Source organism: Branchiostoma belcheri, unplaced genomic scaffold, assembly GCF_001625305.1.
Source record: "Branchiostoma belcheri isolate BF01 breed outbred unplaced genomic scaffold, Haploidv18h27 scaffold85, whole genome shotgun sequence".
Taxonomy (NCBI): Eukaryota; Metazoa; Chordata; class Leptocardii; order Amphioxiformes; family Branchiostomatidae; genus Branchiostoma; species Branchiostoma belcheri.
In genome coordinates this window covers 789,123-801,815 of record NW_017804520.1, presented here as the reverse complement: position 1 = coordinate 801,815, position 12,693 = coordinate 789,123, and the positions used below count along the sequence as shown (strand labels likewise).

The 12,693-nt window shown below is 40.5% G+C and overlaps 1 protein-coding gene across 2 annotated transcripts in view; it reads right to left on the bottom strand.

Annotated features, from left to right (window-relative positions):
- Positions 1-3,981: 3,981 nt before the first annotated feature.
- LOC109487020 (unconventional myosin-VIIa-like) overlaps positions 3,982-12,693 on the bottom strand; it is a 90,514-nt gene continuing 81,802 nt past the window's right edge. For both annotated transcript variants that reach the window (XM_019790941.1, XM_019790940.1), the window contains 8 exons: positions 7,715-7,820; positions 7,253-7,367; positions 6,975-7,061; positions 6,499-6,724; positions 6,038-6,104; positions 5,499-5,615; positions 4,650-4,853; positions 3,982-4,216 (listed from right to left, as the gene is read on the bottom strand). In XM_019790941.1, the coding sequence (XP_019646500.1) occupies positions 4,130-4,216; positions 4,650-4,853; positions 5,499-5,615; positions 6,038-6,104; positions 6,499-6,724; positions 6,975-7,061; positions 7,253-7,367; positions 7,715-7,820 (1,009 nt within the window). In that variant the 3' untranslated portion in view covers positions 3,982-4,129. The remainder of the gene's footprint in view (positions 4,217-4,649; positions 4,854-5,498; positions 5,616-6,037; positions 6,105-6,498; positions 6,725-6,974; positions 7,062-7,252; positions 7,368-7,714; positions 7,821-12,693) is intronic.

Here is a 12,693-nt window from a genome sequence, read left to right as displayed (position 1 = left end):
TTGACAGAAAGACAGGACTTCGGTATTCGTAAGCCGAGCTTTTTGTTTGTGTTGAAAGGTCATCCGAGGCCTCACACTTTGTACTATACAGACAACTGTTACGAGTAGTTAGACGTCGAAATGTGGACGAAACCTAAAATGTTCCCAACACCACTACTACACGACATCCTACTAGTATCTCACACCAAACACGCTGTATGATTGTATACGTTAGAAGCTTGTTTGTATACAGAAAGAAAACAACATTTAAGTTAATATTGTTGGTACGCCCACCAAGAGTCGCCATAACGTTACCTTAGTTTGTAAAAACTACTAGTACACGCTTGCCATCAACATCTTGAACGAAGCAGGTGAATTCAGTATTGGCGCCATTTCCTCAACTTGTTAGATATAGACATTGGCGTGACAAGTAGTCCAACGGCGACAGAAAAACAGAGAACACTTAAACATGTATCAAAAGTGTCTTGGCGGCAAGCAGACCAAAAAAAAAACGGTATGTGTCGCGCCTTGCTTCAAAATAAGGAAATTTAAAGTCGTATTTCCGTGTAGTTTTATCAGGTTGGTAAATCACTGAATCAAGAGACTCTGTTTACACAGCCAAGTGTATTCACCCAACGTTTCGGTGACCATCTGTCACCTTTCTTTAGGGCTAACTATTCGTTGTTCACATTGCTTAAGTCATACAGATAAGCAAGGGATAGGTGAGGTGAGGTGAGAAAAGCTCCCTCGTGTTGTGGCAGATTTTTTTGTTTAAAATCTAGCACCATCTGTGCCACGAACCTTGCCATGTAAAACGAAAACATCGCTATAGTATGCAGTATCTCACCTGTTGAGACATGTAGTTGATTTGTCCGGGGGTCTCTCAACAAGGCAGTTCAACTCCTTGGTCTCAGTTAGTTCCTTGCTGACCGGCAGGAAAAATAACTCTTTGAAGATAAACAGAACATTGAGCGTCACCGATACAAGCAGAAGGCATTTGCTGCGCTTCATGTTGACGATAGTACATGCAGCATGTTGTGAGTCATTCAATCCAGAGGGCTGTCACAGTGCCACGGGGAGCAATACAAATATGTTTGTAGCAAGTGAGGCAGCGGTGAATCGATTTCTCCGCAAGAGAAAGTAGTGCGGAGGGGAACACGCACTTAGTGAGGAAAGTCGTGTATAAAGTGCTGTTTTAGCCTCTCTTGTCCGCTGACCTTGCTATTCGACGCCATGTCCGTAGCCGAGTGGTTGCTAATGGATGCTGCTAAAAACATAAAGTTTGGCAGGTAACAACCAGGCACCTTTAATTTTCAATCAGCTTTATGTACTGTTTGAATTCCACTGTTCTCAGAGCCGTACTTCACACAAAACTTTGGAATTTGCACCACCCGGGGCACGGTAGCAATCACACAAACACAAACATCACCTATTTAATCGTTAACTTATGTCTTAGTAGTTTCTTCCGAAAATAGTTTCATCAGGTTGGTAAAGTATAGGATACAAGTGTTCTTATCTACACAACACAGCGATAACACTTGTATCCTATCTTAATTTCTTATTATAAATTAGCTACACAACCAAAGGCCCAAACAAAGTGCTTCCTCTGCGGACGTTTATTTTGATAACCTTTAACTAATTTTGCTTGTGTAGCTTACAACCCTGACATACATGTTCATGTATATATAGATTGATGAACCAAACCTACTTAAACTACATTGTATTTTTTTACGGATTACGCACTGAATCAGAAAAAAAGTAGCAAAAGAGCCTAGGTTGTAATGTGGCATGTATATCTACATGGAATAACACCGAGGAAGTTCAATCAGATTAATCTATGTGAGAGGAATACCACAAGGAGTTTTCAGCGAACTACACGTGACAATAAGTTTTTTCTAGACGGGTTGATGGAAAAAGTAGTCCGGTCCGGAAGAAACGGCCCGAGCTCCAGCGTCGGCTAAACTCCATGGCAAACTAAAACTAATAGTCTTCTATCATGCCTTTAAAGTCAAGTAAAGAATCAGAACTTGATCTCCATGATGCAGTATTTATTGAGACCTGTGTGTCGACTCAACAGAAATGTACCCAGGACAACTAAGCATACATGCGTCGTACGAATCAATGTAAGGATAGTCAATTTATTACTACAGTAAGTACCATACATGTAGCTTAAGTTACAATTTATATAAGATTTTACACCCACTTACATGTATTCTTCATTAACAGCAGAGTTTTCCTATACTACTAGAAAGCAAACATGGGTAATTTAGGTTGATTTTATGATCATTACTTGCGTTCATGTTCCAAGCAACAGTAACATACAGTTGTCTACCATGTCCTGCACACATACATGAAATTAACATTTTTTTTGGTACCTTGTGTGTAGCCTCTACCAGGCTTCAGGGAGCAACTGGAATGAGTAGAAATTGGCCAAATAGACATATAACATACCAGGGGAGTTGGTCCACTAAATGAGTACAGTTTGGCATATTGCCTGTCTATTTGGCCATTGACGTTCTACTTTTTCCATACTTTTCTGTGTAGATTAAGACAAAACATGAAGTACATTGAACTTTTCATACTTTATATAGATACAAGAAACACCACCAAATCAGACAAGATACATGTACTATGTTCAACACACTACTGTATGTTCAATCTGTACTATCATCTTTTTTCTATATCAAATTCAAAACTGCAGATATAGAAATAGCACCTTACTAAGTTATCTAAACCTATTTCTTAAATAGACATCATAATCAAAATTAATGTTTTCTTTGAATTGGAAAAGCTATCGGTAAATTAATTAGGTGCCCCTAAAACTATACATTGTGAAAATAGTATCAATAGCAGCTACTTTTGTCATCAAAGCTTTTAATATTAATAATAACAATGTTATATTTTATGCACATTATGTATTTCTTCACAATCATGAATCCATACCTGCCTTTAGTTCTTCCTACATGTGCATGGAAAAAATTACAGTCTTGCTTGATTTTTACTATGATCAAAAAAATCATTACACCACAAATTTTCACATAGTTTACACCAGCAATTTATCGCTTAAAAACCTGCCTGGTAGTTGGGACTGCTTAGATGCTGAACATAATTTCTTATCCAGCAAACCTTTTACAAATAGACCTTATTATCGTAAGTTGTTAATCATCATTCCCCAGATAAAGATTGTTACACTTGTACTTGTACTTTCATAGTTTTTAGCCACTTGACATTGTATGTAAGGTTGCATAGGTAGTGTATAGTGGAAGGTATTATCATACATGTACATTTTGTAAGTTGGTATCTTAAAACTAAAAGAACAGTGCTGAAGGAAGTATTTTTCATTTATTGTCCAACAAGCTCTCAGTCTTGCCAAGACTCACTGTTTTAATTTCAGTACTTTGTAAAGTGGTGAGATGGTATTTACGAACTTATGGAATATTTTGTAATCACTGAAATATTACACCTTTCCCAAAAGATGAAAATTCTTAAGTCATAACAGTGTGACAGAAGAGACTGATTTCAAAATGACAACACGATAAAGTTAAGAAGGTAACACTGAATAGATGGTGTTGTTTAGTATCTTGTATTTTAGAAACAGGAATACCAGTATGTGGGTAGAACATTTCAAAGCTCAAAATATACAAATCCCTTTCTGACCATTCATTCAACTGGTAGGTCTTTTTCAATGGAGAAAATTAAAAGCACTGCATTTGACAATCATGTCCATTATCAACTCACAAACAACAATCTAGTATAACACTATACAAATAGTACGGACAATCCATTCTATAGTACAGGAAAGCCAAGAAATAATCGGGTAAAATAAATTTTATTAGATATTGATTTAGACTGCTGATCAAAGAAGTTATTTTTCGGTAAAACCATTCAAATATGAGGAAGAATAGTGTAAGTTCAATCTTAAACACAATGTTTACAAAACCATTTATGAAACAAAAAAAAGATATATTTGACAATATTTGCTGTGAAGGATTTGTTGAAGTCACATTAACTTTGGTCTAGATTGATTCCAAGAACAGAAGCATCTGCTTGCCTCCTCTCAGTCTGCTACTGTGATAAATGAAGAGGTCTAATGTCTGCTACACTTTGGACTGTACTGTAAATTTAAAGGTGCTCTTTGAACTTTAACCTTTCACCTTCTGCTGTCCCTGCGCTGTCTGTTCATGGTGGTGAGCATCAGGCTGATGTAAGAGGTCAAAAGGTCATCCATCTTGTAACCCTGTTGGAGAGATCAGATGTGTTGGTTATACACTTGTACAAAACACAATCATTATGCTTCTTTCCTTACATTCACTGTCATAAATTACGCACCAGTTTTGTACATAAAAGTACAAGCTGCGTAAGACTGGACTGTAAGGTTTGAACCACTCACACCGGGAAGGACCCCTACTCTTTTTGATAAGTGCGGTGGGTGTGGCTCTCCCAATCACGGGACCTCTATCTAACGTCCTATCCTAGGGACGTCCCTACCCAAAGCTAGGTACTCATTTACACCTGAGTGAAGTGAGGAAAGTCGTTTAAAGTGCCTTTCCCAAGGGCACAAGATCGTTGGCATCGGGCAGGATCCAAACCCAGGACCTCTTGGTCCTGAGCCGAACACACTACCATTACGCCACAGGACCCCACAAATAAACCAATAAACAGACACTGACCAGTGAAGTCTCACACAACAGCTTGCTGCCCCGCACCAGGTTTCCGATGGTCATGTGGAAGTACGTGTTGCCGCTGCTCCAGTTGGAGATCTTGGTGAAGGGGTGTGTCACCAGGCTTTCCTTCGTCTTAGGGTCAATCAGGCTGACCCCGTGTTTGTTAATGGCGATCAGAAGGATCTCTGGGTAGTTGGGTTCTGTAGTTTGCTGTTGGGGGACATGGGTGAAACAATGGTCAAAGGCTCAAAGCACAGCCAATAAATTACCTTAAGAGTTTATGTATTGTAAAGTATATTAGTACAAGCTGCCTATGACCAGACTAATTTAGTGTAAAGTTTGATCTGCTCACAACAGGATAGATCCTTAATATTTTGATACGGCATGATCTTTTATATGTGCTTGAGATGTGGCTTTCCTGAAACATATGGCCTCAGGTTTTACATCCTATCACGGAGAACGTTCCTAAACCAAAGCTAGCTCCACACTTTCTCCTGAGTGATGAAAGATATGTGAAGTGCCTTTCCCAAGGGCACAGGTTATTATCACTTAGATCAATACCACTTATATATATATTTCTTTTTTTATTTTATTTTTAGCATTGTATACCTTAGACCTGATGTTAGCCTTTCTTCATTACTATTGTTGTAGTACTCTCTAGTACATTGTACTTTGTACATCCATGCATTTATCCCCCCGGGAATGAACATGCAATAAAGTTTCATTCATCATCAACTTTGTGCTTTCAGTATTATCATATATTGAATATTCAAGTGCACTAGGTACACTGGGTACAATGTAAACATGCATACAATGTCACTCTGCAATATGTGTGAATGTTGAGATGACATTTACCTTGACCTCGAAGAAGGCGGAGCCAAAAGTGGACCACCTGTAGATGATCTTCAGGAAGGACAGCTTGGCGTCTTCCCTGGACTTCCCTGCATGCTTGTTGTAGGCTGCGACGATTTGCTGGAAACCACAATACAACAAACTCTCAACCTCCAATACAACAACCTCTCAACCTCCAATACAACAACCTCTCAACCTCCAATACAACAACCTCTCAATCTTTGAAGCTTTCTGATACTGATTGATTATATGCTGGTAAAGTTTAACAAAAGGCAGTAGATGTGATACATGGGTACACTCACTCACTCACTCACTCACTCACTCACTCACTCACTCACTCACTCAACAGCATGACAATTTCACTGATTCATCGGTAAAAATTTCACTGATTCATCAGAAGACTCAAGTCAATAACATTACAGTAAGGACTAAGAATGTGACACAAGTCCTTCAAATGGCTACAACTCTAATGTGAACAAAATCAACAGCTTTTTCATGTGACTTGCTCTAGAGTAGTTGAGAAAATGGTTGTTTCCACCCACCCTTTTCCAGTCATCAGGGGACATGCTCCTTAACAAGTCCTGGGGTGCCAGTTCTCTCAGCATCTTCCTACAACAGCAAGGTTTTACAGGATGAGAGAGGCTACACTCCTAAGGTGTGGCCAAAAAGACCTCACCAAATGTAATAGCTACTCAATTCTGCTTCATACATGATATATGCTTGGTTGAGACACAGTAAAGCATGTCTGCCATTTGACAACTGAAAACTCACAGCTGTACAAAAAAGTCATGTACATGAAAAATGAAAAAGACACTGTCAGCTGTTTCACCATAGTACAAAATGCACAATGTGTACCTTCAATATACAAGTTTTAACATTTTCCCTGCTGCCTAACCTCATAACCAATAGAGAATTGATAAACAAATCGCTACATCAGTGAACTACACTGGTTAAATGGGTGGCATAGTTTTAGGACAGACTGGTAAAAAAACGTTTCACATACGGGATGTTGATAAACTCGGACTTGTCGTCCCCGAAGCGTACGCGGTACTGCAGTGCGGCCAGGCTGATGGCTTCGTCCTTGGAACACTTGTGATAACCTCGCAGCAGCTTGGGCAGCTCCTGGTGGTAGTGGAATATGGAGTCTGCGTTGGGGTCCTTCCCCGGGACTGTGTTGGTCCACAGTTTCTTCATAAAGAACACTTGGTAGGTCAGCTGGGGCATAGAGCCTGCAGAATCAAAGCATATATGATACATGTTATCAAGGAAAACCATACATGAAGACTGAAAAACTTTTCTTTACAAGACATTAAAGAATAAAAGAGCACTACACACTGAATAATAGATTTGAAAATTGTTGACATGAGAATCTAGGCACAGAGGTTCTCCTTGCAAAGAGACATAAAAATTGTTCTCTGATAATTCAAGATCATTGAGGTAGAAAGATGTACATTGTAAAGGGGTCTCCAAAAATATTACCATCTTTGGTGGGTCGTGCTTTCCTAATCCAGTCTGTCAGATGCCGCACAAAGTCAAAGAAAAAGTCTCCTTCTGGAACACTGATGACTGAAATAAAAAGGATAAGAAAAGATTGAGACATGTTGTGCTCTTTTCCTGCAATTTTATCATTTAACACCTACATGTACTCGCATAAAACATGAAATGTTTACTTTCAAATTGTCAAATTGATTATCATTTCAATAAATGTTCCTGCTGGTGCAGTAGTGATGACAGAAGTAATACAGAATCAGTCTTACCTTTGTCTGCAATCTTCACAAACAAGCTGAATCCCTCGGGTGACTTCAGCCTCAGCCTGCTGGCGATGTTTTCACAGAAGTCCTTTGCCCTCGTACCCGAGTCCACCTCAAACGCCTGCAAAACACAGAATCAGGAAACACAGGTGATGGCACTGTCTTCGAATCATGCATCTACTTATTCACTAAAGCCTGTACAGCAGAGGGTCTGATGGGTAAAACAGTCTTATTTGGGGAGACATGTGGCAGGTCGTGGGTTCGATTTTCCAACCAAGTCATACAACAGACTTTAGTAATGGTACATACTGCTTATCTGCTTAACACCCAGCTTGTTTGCAAGCTAAACATGTACTTAAAATGTATCATATGCTTCACCTCAGTAAAAGTTGATACAGATACTTTTTAAAAGGCTAGGGAGGGAATCATACACATTTGCTGGCAAATGTTGACTTGTCATTAACCCACCTCATCGCTGTCGTCTGGGAAGTAGACCTTGTGGAAGATCTGTGTTGTTTTGTGCTGGATGGCCTCCACTTCCACCAGGTGGGGAGGATACTTCCTCTGTCCATTCCTACACACAACATTAGGACAAGTCAAACACAGCCACGTAAGAAGGCACATTGACATGACAGAGCTATTCTTGCTTTTAACAAACTACAGTAGTCACCCCCTTGAGTGATACATGTACAAAATATGGTACATACTGCTTTTCATGATTAGCACTCTTTTGATTAAGGAGGAAAGAGTATGGTAACAGTTGAACATGCACCACTACCAGCCCCCTGATGTAGTGCTTGCACAACAGTGTGGCCTATGGGCTATAGAAATGGAGATACATGTAGATGTAGGTACCACCCTCTTTACCAAAAGGTATAGAAAGGAATGTAAAACCAATCTAAAATGTGATTGGAACTATGAAGCTCCAGATATCTTACTGAGGGATGACTGCAACATGCTAGATGTTGGTTAACCGATGAATGAATCCACTCTACTATATACTAAACTTAGGGATAATAAATATAAACTTTGTGGTTGCACCCACCGGAGAGTCTTCTGCAGCCTCTGCAGGCAGTCCACGGCCAGCGCGTTCCTCCTGCGGGTGCGTAGGAACTGCGTGACGTGCGGCAGGAGGGACTGGCTGCAGGCGAAGCAGCCGGAACACAGCCACATCAGCTCCCAGCCGCGCTCCTCGCTCGCACGCACGCGGTTCTCTGTCAGCTGTTTGATCACCTGGCAGTAGATCTCGTCTCTCAATGTTTCCTGGTCAAGAAAAAAGCAAACGTAAAATTTTGCAATAACTTTCCTACCTCGGACTACTTTTAAAATTAGTGATTGATACACTTCATCATCATTATCATCCTCAGTCCCGTAGTTCCACCTCTGTCAGTCTTCCGCCAATCTGGCCAGCTGGTTTGCTATAATATACGTGTATGAGTACTACTAAATTTAATGCGTCATACTGTAACACAGGAAATGACAATCATGAAACCTAAAAGGCTGGATACTGTGCAATAGTAGGAAAAAAGACAACAATCAGTTGTAGCTACAGTTATAGTAAAATCCGACAGCTTGCATTGTTCAAAGGGAAACTTTAAATAGCTGTCATTATTTACTACATACTACAATAATTATTGCATATTAACTACAATGTGAGACTTAAATGTTTCTTACATTCTTGAGCGGAGGTTCAAATATCTGGTCCGTCAGTTCGTTGCCATGCCGACTTCTCTTGGAGGGGTAATCTCCCATGTACTTCATAATGGGTGATCAGTGTTAAGGATACAATCAACATCCCATGGAAGAAGACAATGCTAATTTCAAATACATTTTGTATCTTCATTTGTAATGAACGCTTTTATACTGCTTCATATCATTTACAAAGGCCATCAGGAAAAGTTTTTTTGGTGGGCCCCTTACTTTCAAATGCAATGCCGTCCCACCAATGCCCCCTAGCATGTCATGGTAAAACTGCAGATTCTATGATCTGCACCTGTTAGCAGCTTTTCAGATATAATAGAAGTGACTGTCTCAAATGAACCATCGAGTCTAACAATTCTGAGTTTTCTGCATCAAGTGTTCTCTTTCTTGTTCCTACATCAATAATGTATACTCTGCTCAGAGGTGTCAAAATTGTTCTGCATATTGCTTGAGTATAGCACCACTGTGTATTTTTCTTTGATTTGTTGCACACATACACAAATCTTCACAGTTGTGAAAGGATATACATGAAGCACATGGTGGCCTCCTGGCTGAGCTCATCGTTGGGCAGCAGCCTCTTGAGCAGCGGCTGTTTGATGGGTTCCTTGGTGTAGCTCCACAGCTCATCCTTCTGTCTGCTCTTCAGCGCACGCGTCAGGGTACGCTTGGGCGGCGGTCTGTAACAAACAGGGAAAATTCATTGTTATCAGGGTATGTTTGGGGGGGGGGGCAAACAGGGAAAATTCATTGTTGTCAGGGTACGCTGGGAGGCGGTCTGTAACAAACAGGGAAAATTCATTGTTATCAGGGTACGCTTGGGGGGCGGTCTGTACCAAACAGGGAAAATTCATGGAAAAAAAATTAAACTTTATTACAATACAAAGATTAAACAGAGATAAAATTTTCAATGACCACTGTCACTTTCTTCAGGATAATTAATGACCGATCACTTCAAAACATAATCTCGCAAGAGTTATGGTTACCCTCAGTTAGAGGAATTCTGGGCATCCAGCCGTAAAAAATATCTTGCTTCAAAAACACTTGCACTATTTTCAAACAATTCTAACCCCCAGTTTCAGGTAAGAAAGACGTTAAACTGGATAGAGAAAGAAACTGGATTTAAGGAGTGTAGCTGTACCTGAAGTGGTCGATGGAGAACTCCTCCAGTGTGTATGGCTTCTCGGGTGGTTCTTCCGTCTCGATGGCTGCCTGAGACGTGCGCAGTTCACTGATCTCCTTCTCCGACATGGTGAACAGTTGCTGAGGAAGATATTAAAATCGAAGTATAAAAAATCGGTAGAGAAGGTGGTCTTGTGGTAATGAAGGCTGACTTAATTACAAGGAGAATCTGAAGGTTTGGGGTTTGAATCCCTATCAGGCTCCTATATTCTGCCATTTGGAAAGGCATGTTTTACCCAATATAGTATTTCCTCACTCCACTCAGGTGAAAGTGAGTACCAATATCTTCAGTTATGTACTTACTTACATTGTGTCATGTTCAAATGCTAGGTTCTGTATTGATTGTCAGAAGGCCTTAGTAGCCCATAGCTTTTTAAAATTATGATAATCCTATATGGCTAGTGGGGCAGATCTGGTTGTACTGTACATCATTCACAAACAAAAGCAATAAAAATGAAATGATAAAATAAAGTATTAGATTTGTCCACTCACCAGAATGTCAGGTGCAGGTTTGGTGACGGTCGGCACCACGTACACACACTCGGCAGGGAAGTCCCCGCGCTGCCCCGTCCTGTCATTCTGTCCGTAACACCAGCCAGAGTTCATGACCGTGTCACCGCTGTCCTGGTCCAGAACAATCAGGTCACCCTTCTTAAAGGCCAGGAAGGATGAGCTGTCTGCAGCTAAGGAAAGAGATTGAAATTAACGTTCGCATAATTTTAAAAAAAATTATGCCGTGTGAAGACCAGGATGTCAAGAACCTACGTCACAATAGCTGTGTTTAACTAACACACACATGCTTGATGAGTCACCTGATATATTTAGGGTTTACAAAACACAAAAGGCTATTCTTAGCAGGTGACGTCTTGCGTTTTGAATCGGCTACCTGGTGTGTGTCAGACGTCAACCGGCACTTTTCTTTTTCGTATCCCAAAGGACTAGTTGTATAACTGCGCTTGAGAAGAGAAGGCAAGGTTTCTGGTGTGTGATGCCGGATCTTTGGACAGTATTTGTCGTCTTGTCATTCTAATTTGCCCTCAGTGGACAATCGTCATTTATGTATCTGTCATCTTTGCTCTTAAAATGAACCGGGTCACTGAACACCACAATGTAGGTCAGGACTGTGTAGCTCTGTAACACACGTTACAATAACTTACATGTACCTGTACCTGTAAACTAGTTTAATTCCTGCCAGTCTAATTTCTTGGTGATCAAAATTGCCATGTTTTGGAATATTCTGGCTTGGTTCTCGTCTGGAAACCAGAAGGGAATTATAATCGTGGTCGCCCTTTTTTTAACGCTTAAAGTGGTAACTGAAGAGGACACGGGTCACGGCGATGAATTGTTCTCTGTCATGCGTGACTGAGTCTACCAGTCCTGATATTGTAAAGGGCTTTAATGATTTCTTTAGCATGGCGGGACGTAAGCTGGCGGAATGCTTTGTTTCCCACATCTCTACTCCTGCATGCCCATAAGTGAATGGATAAAATAAATGAATGAGTGAATGAATGAATGAGTGAAGGAAGGAAGGAAGGAAGGAAGGAAGGAAGGAAAGAATTAATGTTTTTTTAAGGACTCACCTGGTGTGGGACTGTCCTGCAGGGCGATGACATATTTGGACTTCTTCTTGAGTCCCTCCAGGAAGCAGACCACCAGCTCCCTGATGTCCTCAGCGTTGGCGGAGGTGAAGGTGTACTCATCTCCCTTCACTGTGGACAGGGTGAAGCTCTGCCCATGGATCTTACCAGTCCTGGTGGGAAGGAGGCAAGGTGGTGTTGTGGTTAGGGTTTGTTTGTTTGTTTGTTTATTGAGATCTCCATTAGTATGGTAATTAACTCGGAGTCCATACTATTCTTCCTAGAGTCCAGCAACATAAAATAAAATAACAATAATAATAATAATAATAATTACTTTTAGCAATTATAGTAATAAATAAAACATACAAATCATACTGAAATTATAACAAACTTGAAACAGAATCAGCATAGAGAAATAAAAGGGTTGATGACTTAAAATCTAAAGGTTCTGGGTTCAAATCGCACATAGAAACCATGAAACAAAAATCGTGATTTACAGTATAAGCAATCAAATATAACTCCTAATCAGAAGCTGAACTCCATCACTAACTTCCCCCTACCCACCCAGTACTGACCTGCTGCTGGATACAGCAGTGATTTCTGGGAAGGACAGCTCCAGCAGGACCTGCTCCTGATCGTCCACGATGTACACGCCCGTCCAGTTCACTGCGATGATCACGTCGTTCTTCGGCAGGCTCGGCCCGGAGAACTTGTACGCCTCGTAGAACCGCGAGAACAGCAGCGGCCACTTGAACTTGGCGTAGCTGACGACGTCTTCCTTGACTCGGATTGGATCCACGTTGTCCTTCACATAATAGCTCTGGGGAAAGAAAGGTTGATTTGCAGATTATGTTGTTTTTGCTTAACAGAAAATTCAGGTGACATCTCTCCCGATACTAAATTCATGACCCGTTTTCTGTAATCCATGCTAACACTTTTTGTATTAAGCATAAATTTGGGATTTATTCTTTTAGGACTAGAAAAAAATTG